Genomic DNA, 24,985 nt, shown 5'->3' on the forward strand with positions numbered 1-24,985 from the left:
AGTGTTAAAGTCTTATTTCCCTCCCTTCAAACACACCTCTATGCTGGAATGGCAGGATCGGTGATCACACCCTGTTGCACAAAGGGAAGCTCATAGCTCTTAACAGGACAGCATAGCTTCAACTTTGCTTTGCATGGAAGCTGACCTAGGAGTTCTCGACACCAGGTGTAAAAGTAAGAAGAGTAGTTTTAAAGGTTCTTACCCGTGAGCATTACACACTGTGCATCTCCACACTCTGCTGCTATTGTACACACGGCATTTGCTGCACACTTTGTGACTGCAGATACTGCATACGGCACCGATGTTAAACACCAGCCCCAGTGGGACCTGGCATCGAGCGCAGGAACGGCTGCTGTATTCCCGGCTGCAACTTTTTGCCCCTTTCCGCCGAATTTCCTGATATTCGGATTTTAACTTCCTGTGCAAAAAGGAAGTAGCATTTGCAGTGACACAATCTGATCACATATACAAAGACAAGGTAGAATCTAACACTGTATTTTTCTCAGTAAAGGTTAAAGGGGTAAAGTGAGTAGTGAAGCTTTATTTTTGTTTGATTACAGCTAAACTGATACAATGACACATAAGAACATAAGAAACAGGAGCAGGAGTAGGCCATCCGGCCCCTCGAGCCTGCTCCGCCATTCAATAAGATCAGAGCTCATCTTCCAACTCAATGCCATTTTCCTGCACTATCCCCAGAGCCCTTTAATATCTAGAAATCTATTGATCTCTGTTTTGAATGTACTCAATGACTGAGCCTCCACAGCCCTCTGGGGTAGAGAAGTCCAAAAATTCACCACCCTCTGAGTGAAGAAATTTCTCCTCATCTCAGGCACCATACATGCTGTTGTGACATATTGACACACATTTATAATAGTTTTTGTCCAGTCTCAAATGTCTAAAGATTTATCCGACAATCTTTGGTGAAGGTAGTGCCTCTTCAATTGTAAAATCTTCCACCAAACACTTTATTAGAAGAGACCAAAGTCCTTCTATATTGCACCCATGTCTAATGAATGAAGCTTAGCCCTCTTTCCCACTCTTCATCCCATCCAATTCTCCTGTGAAAATGATAAGTTACAGGTTGAACCATAAGGGCCGATTTGCCGAGGTGGTGATGCCGGTGGAGAGCCTCACTGAGAAAAACCCGCATGCTACCGACTGTGTCCCATCACGCAAACCTCTGCTTATCCACTGTGCCAGCCAGTCCCTTTTAACCCAATTTTTGTTTTAAATGTATGGGGTAAATTCTGAGTTAGTGCTCCAGACATAGAGCCTCCCTCAATGGGAGGTCAGTTTGGACAATCGGGCACAGAGGTTAGTGCACCCGATTCGCGCCCTTTCCACCAGTCTTTCTGAGATTTAAGCACAGAGCTCAGTGAGAGTTGGGTGAGTCTACTAAACGGAGTGACTTGCTAAACAGAGTGACAAAGTTGAATTTACCCACTGGTAAGTGGTGGATGAGTAGTACAGAAAGTGTGTTGTTTTCAAACTGTAATCTAACTTGGTTTTCTTTCTAACTTTAAAAAACTGTAAGTCAGTGGCAGTTAACAGTCAGTCAGCTGTAAGTGGGTCCCTGACTAGGTATTAATTATTGTGGCAGGGAATTGACTCACTAGTTGTAACTAGTGTGTATCTGAAGGGAATACAAAGGGTTAGGAAAGAAGTAAAAAAAAATTAGGAAAGCAAAGAGGAATTACAAAATTAAATTATCAAGGAATATAAAAAGAAATAGTAAAATATTCTACAGACTCAAAATAACAAAAGAAAAATCAGGGTAAGGATAAGGCCACCAAGGGACGTACAAGAGAAACTCACAGGTAATGACAGTAAAATGGGAGAAATATTGAATAATTACTTTGCCTCAGTATTTACCAGGGAGACGAACATGGTGGGCATGACATTAGAAGGAGTGATCAAAACAGATATAAAGACATTTAAGATAGAAAGGGGGGTAATAATTGATAAACTAATCAAACTTAGAGAGGATAGGACACCTGGTCCAGATGGATTGCATCCGCGCATATTAAAAGAAGTTAGGGAAGAGATAGTAGAGGCACTATTACATATACAGAAAAAAATCATTAGAAAAGGGAATAGAGCCAGGGGACTGGTGGACAGCTAATGTTATTCCTATATTTAAAAGGGAGATAGAACAAATGCAGGGTACTGTACATTTAAGGTGATTGGCAAAAGAACCAAAGGTGACATGAGGAAAACATTTTTTACACAGCGAGTGGTTGGGATCTGGAATGCACTGCCCGAGGTGGGGGTGGAGGCAGATTCAATCATGGCCTTCGAATGGGAACTGGATAAGTACTTAAAAGGAAAAAAATTGCAGGGCTACGGGGATAGGGCGGGGGAGTGGGACAGCTGGATTGCTCTTGCATAGACCGTCGCGGACTCAATGGGCTGAATGGCCTCCTCCCATGCTGTAACCTTTCTATGATTCTATAGACCAGTTAGCTTAATATCAGTGGTAGGAAAGATAATGGAATCTTTAGTCAAAGATGTAATAGAAAAACATCTAGAAAATAAAAATATAACAGAGTAGTCAGCACTGATTTCAGAAGAGAAAGTTATGCTTAACCACCTTATTGAATTCTTTGAAGAAGTAACAGAAAGAGGAAGAACATAAGAACAGAAGAAATAGGAGCAGGAGTAGGCCAATCGGCCCCTCGAGCCTGCTCCGCCATTCAATAAGATCATGGCTGATCTGATCCTAACCTCAAATCTAAATTCATGTCCAATTTCCTGTCCGCTCCCCGTAACCCCTAATTCCCTTTACTTCTAGGAAACTGTCTATTTCTGTTTTAAATTTATTTAATGATGTAGCTTCCACAGCTTCCTGGGGCAGCAAATTCCACAGACCCACCACCCTCTGAGTGAAGAAGTTTCTCCTCATCTCAGTTTTGAAAGAGCAGCCCCTTATTCTAAGATTATTCCCCCTAGTTCTAGTTTCACCCATCCTTGGGAACATCCTCACCGCATCCACCCGATCAAGCCCCTTCACAATCTTATATGTTTCAATAAGATCGCCTCTCATTCTTCTGAACTCCAATGAGTAGAGTCCCAATCTACTCAACCTCTCCTCATATGTCCGCCCCCTCATCCCCGGGATTAACCGAGTGAACCTTCTTTGTACTATAAGACAAGGGTAACATAGTAGATTTAATATATTTGGATTTCCAAAAGGCCTCAATAAGGTACCACACTGTAGGCTCATAGATAGACATAGAAAATAGGAGCAGGAGTAGACCACTCGGCCCTTCGAGCCTGCTCCGCCATTCAATATGATCATGGCTGATCCTCTATCTCAATACCATATTGCCGCTCTCTCCCCATATCCCTTGATGCCTTCTGTGTCCAGAAACCTATCTGTCTCCTTCTTAAATATATTCAGTGACTTGGCCTCCACAGCCTTCTGTGGTAGAGAATTCCATAGGTTCACCACCCTCTGAGTGACGAAATTTCTCCTCATCTCAGTCCTAAATGTCCTACCCCGTATCCTGAGACTGTGACCCCTTGTTCTAGACCCCCCAGTCAAGGGAAACGTCCTCCCTGCATCCAGTCTGTCTAGCCCTGTCAGAATTTTATATGTTTCAATGAGATCCCCTCTCATTCTTCTAAACTCTAGTGAATACAGGCCGAGTCGACCCAATCTCTCCTCATACGACAGTCCTGCCATCCCAGGAATCAGTCTGGTGAACCTTCACTGCACTCCCTCTATGGCAAGTATATCCTTTCTTAGGTAAGGAGACCAAAACTGCACACAATACTCCAGGTGTGGTCTCACCAAGGCCCTGTATAACTGCAGTAAGACATCCTTGCTCCTGTACTCAAATCCTCTTGCAATGAAGGCCATTAGCTTTCCTAACTGCTTGCTGCACCTGCATGTTTGCTTTCGGTGACTGGCGTACAAAGACACCCAGGTCCCTTTGTACATCAACATTCCCCGATCTATCACCATTTAAATAATACTCTGCCTTTCTGTTTTTCCTTCCGAAGTGGATAACTTCACATTTATCTCGTTATACTGCATCTGTCATGTATTTACCCACTCACTCAACTTGTCTAAATTGCCTTGAAGCCTCTTTGCATCCTCCTCACAACTCACGATCCCACCAAGTTTTGTGTCATCAGCAAACTTGGAAATATTACATTTGGTTCCCTCATCCAAACCATTGATATATATTGTGAATAGCTGGGGCCCAAGCACTGATCCCTGCAGTACCCCACTAGTCACCGCCTGCCACCTCAAAAAAGACCCATTTATTCCTACTCTCTGTTTCCTGTCTGTTAACCAATTTTCAATCCATGCCAGTATATTACTCCCAATCCCACGTGCTTTAATTTTGCACACTAACCTCTTATGTGGGACTTTATCAAAGGCCTTCTGAAAATCCAAATAAACCACATCCACTGGTTCTCCCTTATCTATTTTACCAGTTACATCCTCAAAAAACTCCAGTAGGTTTGTCAAACACGATTTCCTTTTCATAAATCCATGTTGACTTTGTCTAATCCTGTTGATATTTTCTAAGTGTCCTGTTATCACATCCTTTATAATGGACTCTAGCATTTTCCCTGTAGTTCCCTGTTGTAGTTCCCTGTTTTCTCTCTTTCTCCTTTTTAAATAGCGGAGCTACATTTGCCACCCTGCAATCTGCAGGAACTGTTCCATAATCATGACTAAGGTCAGAGCACGTGGAGTCAGGGGACAGGTAGCAGAATGGATAGCAAGCTGGCTACAACACAGAAAAGAGAGAGTAGGAAGTTAAGGGTAGCTATGCAAACTGGCAAAAGATGGGAAGTGGTGTTCCACAGGGATCGGTGCTGGGGTCACATTTGTTCACAATTTACATTAAGGATTTGAACTCGGGAATCAGAAGTATAATTTCCAAATTTGCAGACAACACCAAATTGGGGGGTGTAATTTAAACAAAGGAAGAACGAGTCAAAATGAAAAAAGACATTAATAAACTTGCAGAATGGGTGTGTAATTAGGAAATGAATTTCAATATAGATAAGTGTGAAGTGGTGCATTTTGGTAGGAAGAATAAAAAGGCCACATATTGCTTGGATAATAAGAGTCTAAATGGGGTAGAGGAGCAAAGGGATCTTGGGGTACAGATAGACAAATCACTAAAAGTAGCGACTCAGATTAATAAGGCCATAAAGAAGGCAAACCAAGCACTGGGGTTCACTTCTAGAGCAATAGAATTGAAAAGCAGAGAAGTTATGTTAAACTTGTATAGAACCTTCATTAGACGACACTTGGAATACTGTGCACAGTTCTGGTCTGGTACAATATGGATTATAAAAAGGATATAGAGGCATTGGAGAAGGTGCAAGGAAGATTCACAAAGATGATACCAGAACTGAGATAAACTTATCAGTAAAGGCTCAACAGGCTGGGGCTCTTTTCTCTAGAAAAGAGAAGGTTGAGGTCTTTAAGATAACTGAACGGTTTGATAGGGTAGACATAGAGAAAATGTTCCCACTTGTGGGGGAGTCCAAAACTAGAGATCATAAATATAAGATAGTCACTAATAAATCCAATAGGGAATTCAGGAGAAACTTCTTTACCCAACAACAACTTGCAGTTATATTGCACCTTTAACATAGTAAAACATCCCAAGGCACTTCACAGGAGCCACACAAGGAGATATTAGAACAGCTGACCAAAAACTAGGTCAAAGAGGTAGGTTTAAAGGAGTGTCTTAAAGGAGGGGAGAGGGGTAAAGAGGCGGAGAGGTTTAGGGAGGGAATTCCAGAGCTTAGAGCCTAGGCAGCTGAAGGCACGGCTGCCAATGGTGGAGTATTTAAAATCGGGGATGCGCAAGAAGCAACAACCGGAGGAGTGCAGAGATCTCAGAGGGTTGTAGGGCTGGAGGAGGTTATAGGGAAGGGCGAGGCCATGGAGGGATTTGAAAACAAGGATGAGAATTTTAAAATCGAGGGGGGAAAAGTTGGATAAGGGTCTGTTTCAAGCAGGGGTAGCGCAATGCGCTAGTACCCTGCGCCCAATGGACCCTATGCAGGCAGGAAACAAGTTTGGACCCACCCAAGGACTTACCTGCAATCAGCCTTCCTTTCCAGGCCTTGCACGTGGAATCAATGCAATTCGCACTTTCCACCACCAGAGGGAAATCAATAGCTTAAAGGGAGGATATTTCTTAGAAATCTCTTAAAGGTAGCTGCTACCTGTTATTTGCTGAAAATAACAGGCTACTGTCGGCACGGAGTCTGAACGGAGATCAGACATCGCACACGTAAAACACAGATGCAAGTCCCATCCCTATGTTTAGATACTGACGAGTTACGTTAAAACATTGAATAAAGGTTGCGCACTACTAAATCCCACATCCTCCAATCTGCACGCCAGACCTCACCAATCTGCCGATGTGAGTTGGTGCCAGGCCTGCAAGTGTGCGTGCACCAAGGTTCTCTGTTGATGCACTAGAGACCTTGGGTGCAAGAGGTGGGCAGAAGGAGGGGCATCCTATATCCACAGGGGGGGGGCAAGAGGCCCTCCAGACATATACTCAAAAGACAGTGGGAGGCAGCAGGGGACGAAGCCAATGCCAGGCGCACAGCATCATGAACATGGATGCAGTGCAGGAAGAAGTTCAATGCTTTGACATGAGTGGTCAAGGTGAACGAGGTCAACTGTCAAGTGGTGTCTCCTACCAACTGCACCACACACTACACCCCCATCCCCCACATACCAATAAACTCTTTCCATCAGTACTCAATTCTTCCAATCAGATGCTTCCTCTCACACTTGCACATTAGCACTGTTTTAAGCCACCCACCCACAACTCACAGGCCACACACACTGGCAGCTATTCAACCATGACAGGCACATCCCCCAGGCACATGTCCCGCTTTCTTGCAGGAGAAGGTGGCGCATATCAAAAGGCAGCAAGTGGCAGTGGCATTTAGCCCCTCGAGCCTCTTCCGACATTCAATAAGATCATGGTGGACCTGTGGACCTCCTCCAGCCCTACAACCCTCTGAGATCTCTGCACTCCTCCGGTTGTTGCTTCTTGCGCATCCCCGATTTTAAATACTCCACCATTGGCAGCCGTGCCTTCAGCTGCCTAGGCTCTAAGCTCTGGAATTCCCTCCCTAAACCTCTCCGCCTCTTTACCCATATACCCACCTTAGCGCTGGTGGGGGATCCTCCAGGCACTCTAAGACACGTTCAGATGGTCGGGGTTAAGACTGTGCGTTGAGTTGAGCGTTAAGTCCCAAAATAGTGTCTATCACTTTAAATCAGCGTTGCACACTGATTGAAGCCATTTTCTCCCTACTTTACATGATTCCAGCGTTCGTTATCTGCGCCTGTGCTAACTTTTATACCAAGATGGCGACTGGCGCACGTCATGCAGGAAACGTGCATGCGCATCCAAGACACCATCTTGGATGTCGGAGAGGCCGTGTAGCGCCGAAACAACGGGCGCTACACGGCCCAATTTAGCGCCCGAGGTGTTCCCAGACCGAGAGCCAATGTCGGTCAGCGAGCACAGGGATGGTGGGAGAACAGGACTTGGTGCGAGTTAGGATACGGGCAGCAGAGATTTGGATGAGCTCACAGTTTATGGAGGGTGGAAGATGGGAGGACAGCCAGGAGACCATTGGAATAGTCAAGTCTAGAGGCAAGAAAGGCATGAATGAGGGTTTCAGCAGCAGTTTTGCTGAGGCGGGGCGGAGATGGGCGATGTTATGGAGGTGGATGTAGGCGGTCTTGGTGATGGAGTGGATATGTGGTCGGAAGCTCATCTCAGGGTCAAATAGGACGCCAAGGTTGCAAACGGTCTGGTTCAGCCTCAGACAGTGGCCAGGGAGAGGGATGGAGCCGGTGGCTAGGGATCGGAGTTTGTGGTGGAGATCAAAGACAATGGCTTTAACCTTCCCAATATACAGTTGGAGGAAATTTCTGCTCATCCAGTACTGGATGTCGGACAAGCAGCGTGACGAATGAGGGACAGTGGAGGGGTCGAGAGAGGAGGTGGTGAGGTAGAGCTGGGTGTCGTCAGCCCGCTGCCCTTGTCCTTCTAAATGGTAGAGGTCGTGGGTTTGGAAGGTGTTAACGAAGAAGCCTTGGTGAGTTGCTGCAGTGCATCTTGTAGATGGTACACACTGCAGCCACAGTGCACCAGTGGTGGAGAGAGTGAATGTTTAGGGTGGTGGATGGGGTGCCAATCAAGAGGGCTGCTTTGTCCTGAATGGTGTTGAGCTTCTTTAGTGTTCTTGGAGCTACACTCATCCAGGCAAGTGAAAAGTATTCCATCACACTCCTGACTTTGCCTTGTAGATGGTGGAAAGGCTTTGAGGCATCAGGAGGTGAGTCACTCCCCACAGAATACCCAGCATCTGATCTGCTCTTGTAGCCACCGTATTTATGTGGCTGGTCCAGTTTAGTTTCTGGTCAATGGTGACCCCCGGGATGTTGATGGTGGGGGATTCGGCGACGGTAATGCCATTGAATGTCAAGGAGAGGTGGTTAGATTCTCCCTTGTTGGAGATAGTCATTGCCTGGCACTTGCCTGGCGCGAATGTTACTTGCCGCTTATCAGCCCAAGCCTGGATGTTGTCCAGGTCTTGCTGCATGTGGGCACGGACGGCTTCATTATCTGAGGGGTTGTGAATGGAACTGAACACTGTGCAATCATCAGTGAATATCCCCACTTCTGACCTTATGATGCAGGGAAGATCATTGATGAAGCAGCTGAAGATGGTTGAGATGGAAGCTGTGCTGGGTGAGTTGGAAGCTGGGCTGGATGAGTTGGACACTAGGATGGGTGAGCTGTGTGCTATGATAGGCGAGTCGGATAAGAAATGCAACCTTCTGTTGGGTCCCTCTTTGAATTTCCTATGCCTTCTCCACTAGATGACCTCATAATAGGATGACCAATGAATAATCAATCCTGAACTTTAGAAATTCCTTCAGGCAGAGACATGCATAGATGCTGTTAGACTGTTAATTATTCAGTGATCCAAAGCCATGGACCAGTTTCTCAGCTGAGATTTAATTCATCCATGTATTTTATATCCTCTACCTGCCTATGTTGGTTAAAGTAATTTAATAAGCATTGTTATTCCACTTAAAACATATGTTAAGGGATGATCATAATCATCAGTGTTACTCACAGTCCTTCCTTGCGCATTTAATAGGAACGTAGGAACAGGAGGTGGCCATTCAGCCCCTTGTGCCTGTTCTGTCCTTCAATTAGATCATGGCTGATCTGTATCTTATATCCACTTGCCCGCTTTGATTCCATATCCCTTAATACCCTGACCTAACAAAAATATATCAATCTCCGTTTTGAAATTTTCAATTGGCCTAGCCTCAACAGTTTTTTTAGGGAAAGAGAGGGTTCCAGATTTCCACTACGCTTTGTGTGAAGAAGTGCTCCTTCACTTCAACCCTGAATGGGCCAGCTCTAATTTTAAGGTTATGCCCCCGTGTACTGGACTCCCCCATCAGAGGAAATAGTTTCTCTCTATCTATCCTATCAAATCGTTTAACATCTCAATTAGATCACCCCTTAATCTTCTATACTCAAGGGAATACAAGCCAAATCCAGGCAACCTGTCCTCATAATTTAACCCTTTTAGCCCCAGTATCATTCTGGTGAATCTGCGCTGCACCCCCTCCTAGGCTAATATATCCTTCCTGAGGTACGGTGCCCAGAACTGAATGCAGTACTCCAGATGCAGTCTGACCAAAGCTTTAACAACTGTAACATAACTTCCACCACTTTGTATTCTAGTCCCCTTGAGATAATATAGACTGGGATAATAATAATATAAGGGGCAAAGTGGGGGGGGGGGAGGAATTTTTGAAATGTGTTCATGATAACTTTCTTGACCAGTACGTTTCCGGCCCAACGAGGAAGGACGCATTGCTGGACTTGGTTCTAGGGGATGAGGCGGGCCAAGTGGAGCAAGTGTCAGGGGGGGAGCATTTAGGGAGCAGTGATCATAGTATCATAAAGCTTAGAATAACTATGGAAAAGGACACAGACCACTCTAAAGTAAAAATACTTAATTGGAGGAAGGCCAATTTCAGTGGGATGAGAACAGATCTGGCCCGGGTAAATTAGAATCAAAGATTGTTAGACAAAATTGTCATTGAAAAGTGGGCGACCTTTAAAGAGGAGATGGTTCTGGTACAGTCTAGGTATATTCCCAGGAGGGAGAAAGGTGGGGGCTACTAAAGCCAGATCTCCCTGGATGACAAAAGAGATAGAGAGTGAGGTGAATTGGAAAGAAGGGGCGATGACAGATGTCAGGTTGATAACACAAGTGAGAACCAGGCAGAAAGTTCAGAGGGGAAGTGAAAAAGGAAATAAGGGGCAAAGAGAGAGTATGAGAATAGACTGGCGGCAAACATAAAAGGTCTTCTACAGGCATATAAATAGTAAACGGGTAGTAAGAGGAGGGGCCATAAAGGAGATCTACTCATGGAAGCAGAGAGCATGGCCGAGGTACTAAATGAGTACTTTGCATCTGTCTTTACCAAGGAAGAAGATGCTGCCAGAGTCTCAGTAAAGGATGATATAGTTGAAATACTGGATGGGCTAAAAATTGATAAAGAAGAGGTATTAGAAAGGCTAGCCGTACTTAAAGTAGTTAAGTCACCCGGTCCAGATGGGATGCATCCTCAGTTGCTGAGGGAAGTAAGGGTGGAAATTGCGGAGATATTGGCCATAATCTTCCAAACAGCCTTAGATACAGGGGTGGTGCCAGAGGACTGGAGAATTGCAAATGTTACACCCTTGTTCAAAAAAGGATGTAAGGATAAACCCAGAAACTACAGGCCAGTCAGTTTAACCTTGGTGATGAGGAAACTTTTAGAAACGATAATCCGGGACAGAATTAACAGTCACTTGGACGAGTGTGGATTAATTAGGGAAAGCCAGCAAGGATTTGTTAAAGGCAAATCATGTTTAACTAACCTGATAGAGTTTTTTGATGAGGTAACAGAGATGGTAGATGAGAGCAATGCAGATGATGTGGTGTATATGGACTTTCAAAAGGCGTTAGATAAAGTACCGCATCATCAAGATTGTGGCCCATGGAATAAAGGGGGCAGTAGCAACATGGATACAGAATTGGCTAAGTGACAGGAAACAGACAGTAGTGGTGAACGGTTGTTTTTTGGACTGGAGGGAGGTGTACAGTGGTGTTCCCCAGGAGTCAGTGCTGGACCACTGCTTTTCTTGATATATATTAATGACTTGGACTTGGGTGTACAGGGCACAATTTCAAAATTTGCAGATGACACAAAACTTGGAAAGGTAATGAATAGTGAAGAGGATAGTGATACACTTCAAGAGAACATAGACAGGCTGGTGGCATGGGCGGACACCTGGCAGATGAAATTTAATACAGAAAAATGCGAAGTGATATATTTCGGTAGGAAGAACAAGGGAGGCAATATAACCTAGAGGGAACAAATCTAAAAGGGGTACAGGAACAGAGAGATCTGGGGGTATATGTGCACAAATCGTTGAAGGTGGCAGGGCAGGTTGCGAAAGCAGTTAAGAAAACATACGGGATCCTGGGCTTTATAAATAGAGGCATAGAATACTAAAGTAAGGAAGTCATGATGAACCTTTATAAAACACTGGTTTGGCCACAACTGGAGTATTGTGTCCAGTTCTTGGCACTGCACTTCAGGAAAGATGTGAAGGCCTTAGAAAAGGTGCAGAAGAGATTTACTAGAATAGTTCCAGGGATGAAGGGCTTTAGTTACATGGATAAACCTGAGGAGCTGGGATTGTTCTCTTTGGAACAGAAAAGGTTACAAGGAGACTTGATAGAGGTATTCAAAATCATGAACAGTCTAGACAGAGTAAATAGAGAGAAACTGTTCCCATTGGCAGAAGGGTTAAGAACCAGAGAGCAAAGATTTAAAGTGATTGGCAAAAGAACTAAAGGTGACATGAGGAAAAACTTTTTTACACAGCAAGTGGTTAGGATCTGGAATGCACAGCTCGAGGAAGTGGTGGAGACAGATTCACTCATGGCCTTCAAAAGGGAACTGGATGAGTACTTGAAATTAAAACATTTCCATGGCTACGGGGATAGGGCGAGTGAGTGGGACTAGCTGGGTTGCTCTCACATAGAGCCAGCGGGGACTCGATGGGCCGAATGGCCTCCTTCCTGTTGTAACCTTTCTATGATTCTATAAAAGCTAACATTCCATTTAGAAAAGCATTAATATCAAGCCATCAAACCATTTGATTGATACCAGTCCACGGATATGAAGAAATTAGGTTGCCCATCACTTGAATCTTTTGTATCTCACAATTGAAGAAATTCATCAGCCATCAATTCTTGAATAGCACCTTCAAGTTAAGAGCTATGGATTATCATTTGGTCAATATAATGGTGTAAATGGTTTTGCTAGCAATATTTTGACTCTAAATGTTGCTTTGGTGATTTGGCCTCACTGTTCATAATTCATCATAATTCTAATGTATACTTTAATGCACTGATCATTGGTACCTCACTGCAGCAATGATACTCCTCTTTCCAAAGATCAATAAGATTTTTATGCTGCTCACCTTATCCGTTCTTCTTCAGCTTTTCGTAACATTTCATCCCGATGAAGGACTTCCAGAACCTTCTCCCGTTCTAGACCTTTGAGGGATTTGATATCAATTTCCAGCGTCATTCTGGTCTCTGTGCAGTGTTGGTGTCACTACTGTTCAACAGTTCAACTCCACAGACTTTTAATACAAGAGTCAAGAGAAGCTCCCAAACCCAGTGAATGACAGATAAAGTTATCTGAATTATGCAGTAACAGCAGTTGTCAACTTCCTACTGTTGTGCCGCATTTATGGATTGACAATTTGATATCAAACTCATCTCCTGTGTATTCCTGTTTCCAGTTTGAAGCAATTTTTCATACTTTCCCATTGACACTTCATAAACCGATTGCACCCTTTGCCTTTCAGCCTGATACATTCAATATGATTCTCTCTCTCTCTCCCTCTCTCTCGATGCTCACAAGTCAACAAAATGCCAAACATTGATCCTGGGTCAGTACATCTCCATCTGGAGCATCTTTAGGAACACAGTGAGGGGGATTCTTGGAGCAACAACCAGCTTCGAGCAGACTGCCTTTCATGTATGAAGTGCTGTTCTAAGTCATAAGCCGTTTTGAACCCTACGAAAGGAACAAGATATAGCAACAGTCAGCCTGATGTACTCATCACTGATACTTTACTGAGTTGTAACACACACATCTTATCTCAGATTTATTGATTTTATTATAGTGCTTTCATGGTACCCACTCATCGGGAAGTTTGACCCTTCAACTGCACTCACCATAGCTTCCATTAGCATTTAATGAATTAGCAAATGCAATGGCTATTGACAGTGCATAACTACATAGTCAGCATAGAGTTATTAGCCAGTTATATTATGTACAGTTATAAATAATTTCTACCAGTCGCATTGTATTGGAAAAACAATTTTAGCTAATTGTAAACAATTATTAATAAATAATGAATAAAGGTTTGTTTGCTTTATTAAATTAATTAAGAGCCATTTCCTTTTGGCTGAATATCCAGACTGGCAGTTCTTGTGCTGTAAGTAATGAGATTACATGACCTTAGTGATTTATGCTGATGTCTGAGGATGTACCTGCAGCCATGGAGATAGTTTGGAACTTTTTAAAAACACAGTGCAGTTACAGCCAATTTGCACAATGTTTAAGATGCTCTCAGTCTATTGTTTCTCATACAATTCATAGAAATTGAATTTACAACACAGAAGTAGGCCTTTCAGTCCATCGTATCTATGCCTGCAGCAGCTCTTCAACTGCAGCTTTCTACTCTAATCTCATTTCCCTGCCCATTCCCTGTATCTTTTTACTTTCTTCCTTTTAAATACTTATCTAATTCCCTTTAAGAAGATAATATAGTCTCTTACATCTGAAACATTCAGCCATCACAATAATAACAAAGAGTTCAATGAGCAGGGAAGGGAACAAGGTGCTAAATTGTCCGATCGCACAATCCCAGCCCAGAGCCTCTCCCACTGGCAGTGCATGTTGGGAAATCACAGCATGCATGGCCAATAATTTTTCATCCATTAATTTAATCCTTACGGAAAATTTACCTGTAAGATTTCAAGGGAGTGGGGAGATATGCACTGATTTGTGAAGTTCAATCTTAGCTACATTTTCAGAGTTAAGTTAAATTTTTGAAACATTGAATGCTAGTGCTAGCCTGATACTGGTTCAGGGCTGGTTCATGGACCCTTCCTGGGCCTGCATCAATACCTGCTGTAATAAGCTATAATGCTGATAAAGAGATTCCAACTGCACACCATTCTTCACACACTGATGGGACTGGTACTCAATCTGTACATAAATGGATGGGAACTGACTGGACTATTTTGGAGTTGGCCATGTGGTAATTATATCATAGTATTATAGTAGTTACAGCACAGAAGGAGGCCATTCGGCCCATCATGCCTGTGTCAGCTCTTTGAAGGAGCTGTCCAATTAATCCCATTCCCCTGCTCTTTCCCCATAACCCTGTAAATTTTTTGTCTTCAAGTATTTATCTAATTCCCTTCTGAAAGTTACTATTGAGTCTGCTTCCACCATCCTTTCAGGCAGTGCATTCCAGATCATTACAACTCGATGCATAAAAAATGTTTCCTCGAGTCGCCTCTGGCTCTTTTGCTGATTTCCTTAAATTTGTGTCCTCTGGTTACCGACCCTTCTGCCACTGCAAACAGTTTCTCCTTAATTACTCTGTCCCTTATCAAATCTCCCCTTAATCTTCCCTGTTCTAAGAAGAACAATCCCAGCTTCTTCAGTCTATCTACATAACTGAAGTCCCTCATACCTGGAACCATTCTAGTAAATCTCTTCTGAAACCTCTCTAAGGCCTTGACATCCTTCCTAAAGTGTGGTGCCCAGAATTGAACACAATACTCCAGCTGAGGCCTAACCAGTGTTTTATAAAGGTTTAGCATAACTTCCTTGCTTTTGTACTCTATGCCTCTATTAATAAAGCTGAGGATCCCACATGCTTTTTTAACAGCCTTCTCAACTTGTCCTGCCACGTTCAAAGATTTGTGTATGTGCACCCCCAAGTCTCCCTGTTCCTGCACTCCCTTTAAAATTGTACCATTTAATTTATATTGCCTCTCCTCATTCTTCCTACCAAAATGTATCATTTCACACTTCTCTGCGTTAAATTTCATCTGCCATGTGTCTGCCCATTTCACCAGTCTGTCTATGTCCTCCTGAAGTCTGTTACTATCCTTCACATTGATTACTACATTTCCGAGTTTCATGTCATCTGCAAACTTTGAAATTATACCTCTATACCCAAGTCCAGGTCATTAATATATATCAAAAAGAGCAGTGGGCTTAATACTGACCCCTGAGGACCACCACTGTATATTTCCCTTCAGTCCGAAAAACAGCCGTTCACCCCTACTCCCTGCTTTCTGTCCCCGAGCCATTTTTGTATCCACGCTGCCACTGTCCCATTAATCCCATGGGCTTTAATTTTGTTAACAAGTCTATTATGTGGTACTTTATTAAATGCCTTTTGAAAGTCCATATACACAACATCAACCGCACTACCCTCATCAACCCTCTCTGTTACTTCATCAAAGAACTTAATCAAGTTAATCAACACGATTTTCCTTTAACAAATCCATGCTGATTTTCATTTATTAGCTCATACTTTCCCAAGTGTCAATTTATTTTGCCCCTGAATTTGTATCCCCACCACCAACATTAGGCTGATTGGTGTGTGATTGTCGGGTTCATCCCTCTCCCCTTTTTTGAACAGGGGTGTAACATTTCCAATCCTCCAGTCTTCTTGCACCATCCCGATATCTAAGGAGGATTGGAAGATTGTGGCCAGAGCCTCTGCAAATTCCACCTTTACTTCCCTCAGTAACCTAGGATGCATCCCATCTGGACCGGCTGACTTTTCTACTCTGAGTACTGCCAATTTTTTAAGTATTTCCTCTTTATCAATTTTTATCCTATCCAATATCACTAATACCTCCTCGTTTACTGCTTCTGTGGTGAAGATGGATGCGAAATATACATTTACTGCTTCAGCCATGCCCTCTGCCTCCACAAGAAGATCGCCTTTTGAGTTCCTAACTGATCCCGTGCTTCCTTTGACTACCCTTTTATTATTTATATGTATATATTTCCAGTGGTAGGAAAGGAAGATATTTAGGATAATGAAACAGTTTGGGTAGAGATAAGGGCATAATCTTAGAATAAGGGGCTGCTCTTTCAAAACTGAGATGAGGAGAAACTTCTTCACTCAGAGGGTGGTAGGTCTGTGGAATTTGCTGCCCCAGGAAGCTGTGGAAGCTACATCATTAGATAAATTTAAAACAGAAATAGACAGTTTCCTAGAAGTAAAGGGAATTAGGGGTTATGGGGAGCGGGCAGGAAATTGGACATGAAGCTGAGTTCGGATCGGTCAATGCCCTGTGGGTGGCGGAGAGGGCCCAGGGGCTATGTGGCCGGGTCCTGCTCCGACTTCTTGTGTTCTTTAGATTTGTGGTTGGGATCAGATCAGCCATGATCTTATTGAATGGCGGAGCAGGCTCGAGGGGCCGATTGGCCTACTCCTGCTCCAATTTCTTATGTTCTTATGTTCTTATAATAAGGGGGAAAAAAACACTAGTGGGCGTAGTATATAGGCCTCCTAATATTTGCAACTCTGCTGGAAGAAGTATTAATCAGGAAATAGTCAGGACATGTAATAAGGGAACAGCTATAATTATGGGGGATTTTAACTATCATATTAACTGGACAAATTAAATTGGGCAGGGCAGCCTTGAGGAAGAGTTTATTGAGTGTATTAGGGATGGATTTCTTGAGCAGTATGTAACTGATCCTACAAGGGGAAAGCAACCTTGGACCTGGTCCTGTGTAATGAGCCAGGATTAATTAATAATGTCCTAGTTAAGGATCCCCTTGGAATGAGTGACCATAACATGGTTACATTCCATATCCAACTAGAGGGTGAGAAGGTTGGTTCTCAAACAAGCGTACTGAGCTTGAATAAAGGAGACTATGATGGTATGAGAGCGGAATTGATTAAAGTGGACTGGGAAAATAGATTAAAGGGTAAGACTGGGAAAATAGATTAAAGGGTAAGACGGTACATGAGCAGTGGTGTTCATTCAAGGAGTTAGTTTACAACTTTCAAAAAATATATATTCCATTGAGGAAAAAAGGGTGTAAAAGAAATAACAGCCATCCGTGGCTAAGTAAAGAAATTAAGGACAGTATCCGACTAAAAACAAGGATATATAAGGTAGCCAAACTTAGTGGGAGGATAGAAGATTGGGAAGTCTTCAAAAGACAGCAAAAAGTAACTAAAGGATTGATTAAGAAAGGGAAGATAGATTATGAAAATAAATTAGCAAAAAATATAAAAACAGATAGCAAGAGTTTCTACAGTTATATAAAAAGAAAAAGGGTGGCTAAGGCAAACGTAGGTCCCTTAGAGGATGAGACCGGGAAATTAATGGTGGGAAACATGGAAATGGCAAAAATGCTGAACAAATATTTTGTTTCAGTCTTTACGGTAGAGGACACTAAGAATATCCCAACACTGGACAAACAGGGGGCTCGAGGGGGGGAGGAGCTAAATACGATTAAAATCACTAAGGAATTGGTACTCAGTAAAATAATGGGACTCAAGGCGGATAAATCCCCTGGACCTGATGGCTTACATCCTAGGGTCTTGAGGGAAGTGACAGTAGGGATTGTGGATGCTTTGGTAATAATTTTCCAAAATTCTCTGAACTCGGCAAAGGTCCCGGCAGATTGGAAAACTGCTAATGTAACACCCTTATTTAAAAAGGGTAGTAGGCAGAAGGCTGGAAATTATAGACCAGTTAGCCCAACGTCTGTGGTGGGTAAAATTTTGGAATCTATTATCAAGGAGACAGCAGCGGAATATTTGGATAAACATAATTTAATAGGACAAAGTCAGCATGGCTTTATGAAGGGGAAGTCATGTCTGACAAATTTGCTTGAGTTCTTTGAGGACATAACGTGCAGGGTGGATAAAGGGGAACCAGTGGACGTCGTGTATTTAGACTTCCAGAAGGCATTCGACAAGGTGCCACATAAAAGATTATTGCTCAAGATAAAGAATCACTGGATTGGGGGTAATATTCTGGCATGGGTGGAGGATTGGTTATCTAACAGGAAGCAGAGAGTTGGGATAAACGGTTCATTCTCGGACTGGCAACCAGTAGCCAGTGGTGTTCCGCAGGGGTCGGTGCTGGGTCCCCAACTCTTTACAATCTATATTAACGATTTGGAGGAGGGGACCAAGTGTAACATATCAAAGTTTGCAGATGATACAAAGATGGGAGGGAAAGTGGAGAGTGAGGAGGACATAAAAAACCTACAGGGGGATATAGACAGGTTGGGTGAGTGGGCGGAGATTTGGCAGATGCAATACAAAATTGGAAAATGTGAGGTTATGCACTTTGGCAGGAAAAATCAGAGAGCAAGTTATTATCTTAAAGGCGAGAAACTGGAAAGTACTGCAGTGCAAAGGGATCCGGGGGTCCTAGTGCAAGAAGATCAAAAAGTTAGTATGCAGGTGCAGCAGGTGATCAAGAAGGCCAACGGAATGTTGGCTTTTATTGCTCGGGGGATAGAATATAAAAACAGGGAGGTATTGCTGCAGTTATATAAGGTATTGGTGAGACCGCACCTGGAATACTGCATACAGTTTTGGTCTCCATACTTAAGAAAAGACATACTTGCTCTCGAGGCAGTACAAAGAAGGTTCACTCGGTTAATCCCGGGGATGAGGGGGTGGACATATGAGGAGAGGTTGAGTAGATTGGGACTCTACTCATTGGAGTTCAGAAGAATGAAAGGCGATCTTATTGAAACATATAAGATTGTGAAGGGGCTTGATCGGGTGGATGCGGTAAGGATGGGTGAAACTAGAATTAGGGGGCATAATCTTAGAATAAGGGGCTGCTCTTTCAAAACTGAGATGAGGAGAAACTTCTTCACTCAGAGGGTAGTAGGTCTGTGGAATTTGCTGCCCCAGGAAGCTGTGGAAGCTACATCATTAAATAAATTTAAAACGGAAATCGACAGTTTCCTAGAAGTAAAGGGAATTAGGGGTTACGGGGAGCGGGCAGGAAATTGGACATGAATTTAGATTTGAGGTTAGGATCAGATCAGCCATGATCTTATTGAATGGCGGAGCAGGCACGAGGGGCCGATTGGCCTACTCCTGCTCCTATTTCTTATGTTCTTATGTTCTTAACAACAATGACAGCAACAATATGCATTTATATAGTGCCTTTAATGTTGAAAGGCATCCCAAGGGACTTCACAGAAGCATATTCAGACAAAAATGGATGCTGAGCCAAAGGAGGTGATACTAGGAGGGGTGACCAAAAGCTTAGTCAATGAGATGCATTTTAAGGACGGTCATAAAGGAGGAGTTGAGATGGAGGGCTTTAGGGAGGGAATTCCAGAGCTTGGGGCCTAGACAGCTGAAGGCCACTGATGCTGGGGCAAAGGGAGGGAGGGAGGGATGCGCAAGGCCGGAGTCGGAGGAACGGAGCGCTGTGGGAGAGTGGGAGAGTTGGAGGGTTGGAGAAAGTTACAGAGATAGGAAGCCATTGAGAGATTTACCTCCCGTAAGACGTTACCTGAACAAATAATAATTTCTTCTGTCAGGCGAAGGCTCACATTAAGAAGCCTTAATATGATTGACCTGTAAACACGTAGAACAAAAGTATAATTTTAATAAGAGTAATCTGTAAACCGGAGAAACACTGCACAGCAACTTAGAATCAAAACTTACAATCAAAACTCACAACTGTAATACAAGACTACTGGGGTAAATTGGAATACATAATAATAACATACAACAGCAACAGCTTGATTTAGGTAGAGCCTTTAACATGGAAAATGTCCCAAAATGCTGCCAGATTGTGGGGTGGGGGATAAATTAAATAGATAAATGAATGGATGCCAAGCCATGACTGGAGAGGTGACCAAAAACATGGGTTTTTTGGAAGATTTTTAGAGGTGGAAAGAGAAGTGGAGAGGAGGGAAGGAGTTTCAGAGAGTATGGACGAGGCAGCTGATGCACAGATACAAATGGTGGAGCAAAGGATTCCACAGGAGGCCAGAGTCAGAGGACTGAAGGGTGCGGGAGCAGATGTAAGACTAAAGGACATTGCAGAGATGAAGTGGGGTCAGGCCTTTTCTGGTAGAGTTGGAGCCACAGATTCTATATGTGAGGATTTACACACAGGGCTGTTTCAAAGGAGAAGTTGGGCGCCTTGGTACCATAACACAGCCTTGCTCCATACCATATCACTCAGACTTAGGTTTATTCTGAATTTGGCATTGGCAGTCTATCTGCTTTTACATCTCTTCCTATCTCTCACTTCCTTGCACCTTAAGTCAAGATAACAGATGATTCCACAGGTGGCTTGGAATGTGACAGACAAGGCTTCTTCGACAGCACCTCCCAAACCCGCGACCTCTACCACCTAGAAGGACAAGGGCAGCAGGCGCATGGGAACAACACCACCTGCACGTTCCCCTCCAAGTCACACACCATCCCGACTTGGAAATATATCGCCGTTCCTTCATTGTCGCTGGGTCAAAATCCTGGAACTCCCTTCCTAACAGCACTGTGGGAGAACCGTCACCACATGGACTGCAGCGGTTCAAGAAGGCGGCTCACCACCACCTTCTCGAGGGCAACTAGGGATGGGCAATAAATGCCGGCCTTGCCAGCGACGCCCACATCCCGTGAACGAATAAAAAAAAAAACATTACAGCCATTAGGTGAAGGTATCAATTTTATTCTTTGCTCAGTCGCCATCAATCTTGCCTCTGAGGCAGAGGTTGAGGGTTCAAGACGCACTTTAGGACATGAGCACATAATCCATGCTGACACTTTAGGCCTTGCCTGCCTGTAAAAGATCCCATGACACTAATCATAAAATAAAAGGAGTTCTCCTAGTGTCCTGGCCAACATTCCTCCCTCAATCAACACCATTAATAACGGAGTAACTGGTCATTCATCTCATTGCTGTTCGTGGGACCTTACTGTGCACAAATTGGCCACCCTGTTTACCTATAAAACAATAGTGACTGCACTTCAAAAGTAATTCATCGGCTGTGAAGCACATTGGGGCATCCTAAAAAAATAAAAAGATGCCATATAAATACATGTTTATTATTTTTTTTGGAACCATTATCAAAATTAAACAGCTGTGTCACCATCCACTTAAACTTAAACAGCCCAACTCTATAGACACAAATGATCATCCTGCCATCTCACGACACCATTCTGTGAAGGAGTTAGTTATTAAGAAATGCTGATACTGAAAACAGACCAAATAAAGTATAAATCAAATCTGTTTAACCTTTGAACAATCTACCTTAATTAAAAAGAAAATGACACCATGACACCAAGTCTTCTTTTGGGTGCCAGCGTGATCGAAAGGGGAATTGAGTTAATCCAACTGTAGCACCCATTGATTTGAATGCATCTGTGAAGAGGACAGAAAACAGAGATGTTAGCTTTTCCCTTCCTGCTCTCCATTTCTGCAAATGTAGAATTGTTCACCGTTCTGCGGAGAATGATGTGGTTTAACATGGGGGAAGGATGCAAAGATCATCACAACTGTACTTACTGACAGCAATCAAACTGGGAACTGCACCAGTTTATAGGAGCAGGAGTACAGCCATACGGCCCCTCGAGCCTGCTCTGCCATTCAATAAAATCATGGCTGATCTTCGACCTCAACTCCACTTTCCTGCCCGATCCTCATATCCTCGGGGCCTGCATTATTGGACATGGACAAACTCTGGCAGGGTCAGCACTGGTGGGCATCAACATGCGGGGCCCCAGCATAGTCGCCAGGATCACAGCCCATGGATTTTTGGGGCCAGTCTGATCTCTCACTAGTATTGGACAGGGATTTATTTTGGGAGTGGTACACCCCAAATGCAGTTCAGGATCATATAATATGTAATATAGAAAAATAATTTCCAACATCACACAGCTTAACAAAATCCAGAGTGGGTAGCACACAGGGTTAACATGTCTTTTCACCTTGGGTCATGTATGAAATGAGCTTAGGCAGCTCAACCCAGATCCTATCAAGCATGGGTCCACAGCACAAAACTGTGAGGCTACAAAGGTTACCCAGTGTCAATATCCATCATATTGATAAAGTCAGGACAAGAATTTAAACCCTACATTGCAAGGCTCTTTCTGCCATTTAATGTACTGTGATACAATGGAGGATTTTCATCATAAACTCAATGATACAATTTTCAGGTGTGCACTAAACATTCCCTCAGGTTCAGCATCCCCGGCCTCTCCTATAAATGGTCTCCGCGTCCCCTACAATCAGGAATATTACCAGGGATTTCCTCAGGCATTCTCTCAATTAGCTGCCATAACTTCAGCCGGAATCTCATTTATGTGGTTTATCCGGGGTTTCCACAGCCTTCCGCTGAAGTTACATGGGCCGATCAGGAGAATCCCCAAGGAAATTCCTGATTTATATGTTTACTGACAAATATCTAGTCATACGATAATGTGATCAAGAGGTGTTAACAATAAGACCTCTAAGGGTATGTATTGTGCCTCCACATGCACTTCTCCCTTCTTCCGGAAGGTACTGATAAACACTCTAGTCTAGTAAGACAAAGTCAATTGTAAACTAACAAACTGGTTTATTTTACATGAAATATATGGTTGAACAGGATATTATTTTCACAGTGAGTTTTACTACTTCCTACTGCTCCTCATAACATCTAAACTAATAAATTACACATATGTTGCTTTTGTTATTTGCCTTCCTTCACTTTACAAATTGATGAACTGAGTGGAGCTAAGCTATAGAAAAAAAGAAACTTTTCTGTGCCCTTCACTGTTCCACATCTGCTGCAAATTCCCTTTCTTTTTACATCCAGAGAGACAGAAAGTTAACCTCTGCCCTTCCCCCAGCTCTCTGCTGTCTCATCAAGCTGTTAATTAAAACTGCCATCTTGAATCAGAAGCCTCCCCTCTTCCCAACCTGGTGTGAGTGCCATGGTGATTTACATTGTCAGAGTAGCCCACTGGCACCTCTGAATGGAAGCCAATCCAACATTGGAGGTACCAATATCCCTGAGAGATGTTGGATTTTCCTCACTATCTCAAACCAGTCAGGTACGGTTGAAACTCAGTTCTGAGATGGCTAGCATCCCAGATAATGTTGTCCTAAGCAGCATGCCAGATGGTTTGTGTGTTTCTAGAAGTTGTCTTCATAGCAATATAATGGGCCGAATTTTCCTGTGAAAATAACGGCAAGGCTAACTGTTATTTCTGTGCAAATGGTAGAGCAACTTCCGGCGGCCGCATATGCGCAGTTAAACACAGAAATCTGGAAGTTGCTGTACCAGATGCCCTGCTCCTCCATAAGCTGCGCGAGAACAACATCTCGCTGGCTGGATCCCCGTTCAAATGAATGGAACAGCGTGAAGATCCTGCGAAAAAAGGTATGTCAAGTCATTTCAATTCTAAGCACCCTTTTAACGGTGTGGTAAGTCTTAATGACTGCCAAACAACTTCTCTGGCACTGAACATTAGCCTTTACAAGTGTGGACTCTCATTCCTTCAGATTTTAATTGTTGTTGGACATTTAAATAAAATTAATACTTTTATTTTTTTACCTTTTCTGTCTCTTTTATCTCTGTCTCTTAATTCAATATTTCTTACCCTCTCTTTATTTTGCTTTCTGTAACTGATTTGACATTAAATTCACTATTCTAACTTACACTTTCTGGTTCAATCTCTGCGTGGCTTATTAACATGCTTCAATCTGATTGGTTAAGGGGATACAGTGTTGCTTGCCCCATTCACACAGGTCCCAGATGCCCTGTAGAGGGCGCCGCGTTGGTTTGAGCGCCCGATGAGAGGAACTTACCGTGAAAAAGCCCATGAAATGTCTATGAGCAAGTACAAGTCTACTGAATGGCAGGCGCCATTCATTCGCCACTCACAGGAAAATCCCGCCCATTATAAATTAACCCAAATCCCTTCTAAATCAAAATTACATGGCAATACTGCAATCAAAGTGGCATCTGAGAACATCGCATGGTCCCCGAGAATCCCCCTTTACAGGGGCTATGCATGGAAAAAACATGCTTGGTAAATCTTGTTCCTTTTTTAAAAAACTTTCATTGATGGGTGTGAGGTATTACATTTTGGTAGGAAGAATAAGGGGGTCACATACTGCTTGGATAATAAGAGACTAAATGGGGTAGAGGAACAGAGGGATCTGGGGATACAGATACACAAATCACTAAAAGTAGTGACACAAGTTAATAAGGCCATAAAAAAAGCAAACCAAGCACCAGGGTTCAATTCTAGAGGGATAGAATTGAAAAGCAAAGAAGTTATGTTAAACTTGTATCGAACCTTTGGAATACTGTTCACAGTTCTGGTCTCCATATTATAAAAAGGATATAGAGGCACTGGAGAAGGTGCAAAAAAAATTTATCAGGGTGATACCAGAACTGAGAGGTTATACCTATCAGGAAAGATTGAGCAGGCTGGGGCTATTTTCTCTAGAAAAGAGAAGACCGAGGGGTGACCTGATAGAGGTCTTTAAGATTATGAAAGGATTTGAGAGAGTAGATGTAGAGAAGATGTTTCCACTTAGGGGAGAGACCAGAACTAGGGGCCATAAATTTAAGATAGTCACAAATAAATCCAATAGGGAATTCAGAAGAAACTTCTTTACCCAGAGAGTGGTTGGAATGTGGAACTCGCTACCACAAGGAGTAGTTGAGGCGACTAGCACAGATGCATTTAAGGGGAAGCTAGATAAACACATGAGGGAGAAAGGAATAGAAGGATATGCTGATAGGGTTAGATGAAGTAGGGAGGGAGGAGGC

General features: G+C 43.2%; 1 protein-coding gene across 1 annotated transcript in view; it reads right to left on the minus strand.

Moving 5' to 3' along the window:
- Nucleotides 1-24,985, minus strand: part of sytl3 (synaptotagmin-like 3) — a 224,266-nt gene that overhangs the window by 187,795 nt on the left and 11,486 nt on the right. The window contains exons 2-5 of the mRNA XM_067989558.1: nucleotides 21,472-21,582; nucleotides 19,720-19,784; nucleotides 12,585-13,189; nucleotides 203-418 (exon numbers count right to left, since the gene is read on the minus strand). Of these exons, the coding sequence (XP_067845659.1) occupies nucleotides 203-418; nucleotides 12,585-12,694 (326 nt within the window). The 5' untranslated portion in view covers nucleotides 12,695-13,189; nucleotides 19,720-19,784; nucleotides 21,472-21,582. The remainder of the gene's footprint in view (nucleotides 1-202; nucleotides 419-12,584; nucleotides 13,190-19,719; nucleotides 19,785-21,471; nucleotides 21,583-24,985) is intronic.

Source organism: Heptranchias perlo, chromosome 8 (genome assembly GCF_035084215.1).
Source record: "Heptranchias perlo isolate sHepPer1 chromosome 8, sHepPer1.hap1, whole genome shotgun sequence".
In the NCBI taxonomy this organism is placed as follows: domain Eukaryota; kingdom Metazoa; phylum Chordata; class Chondrichthyes; order Hexanchiformes; family Hexanchidae; genus Heptranchias; species Heptranchias perlo.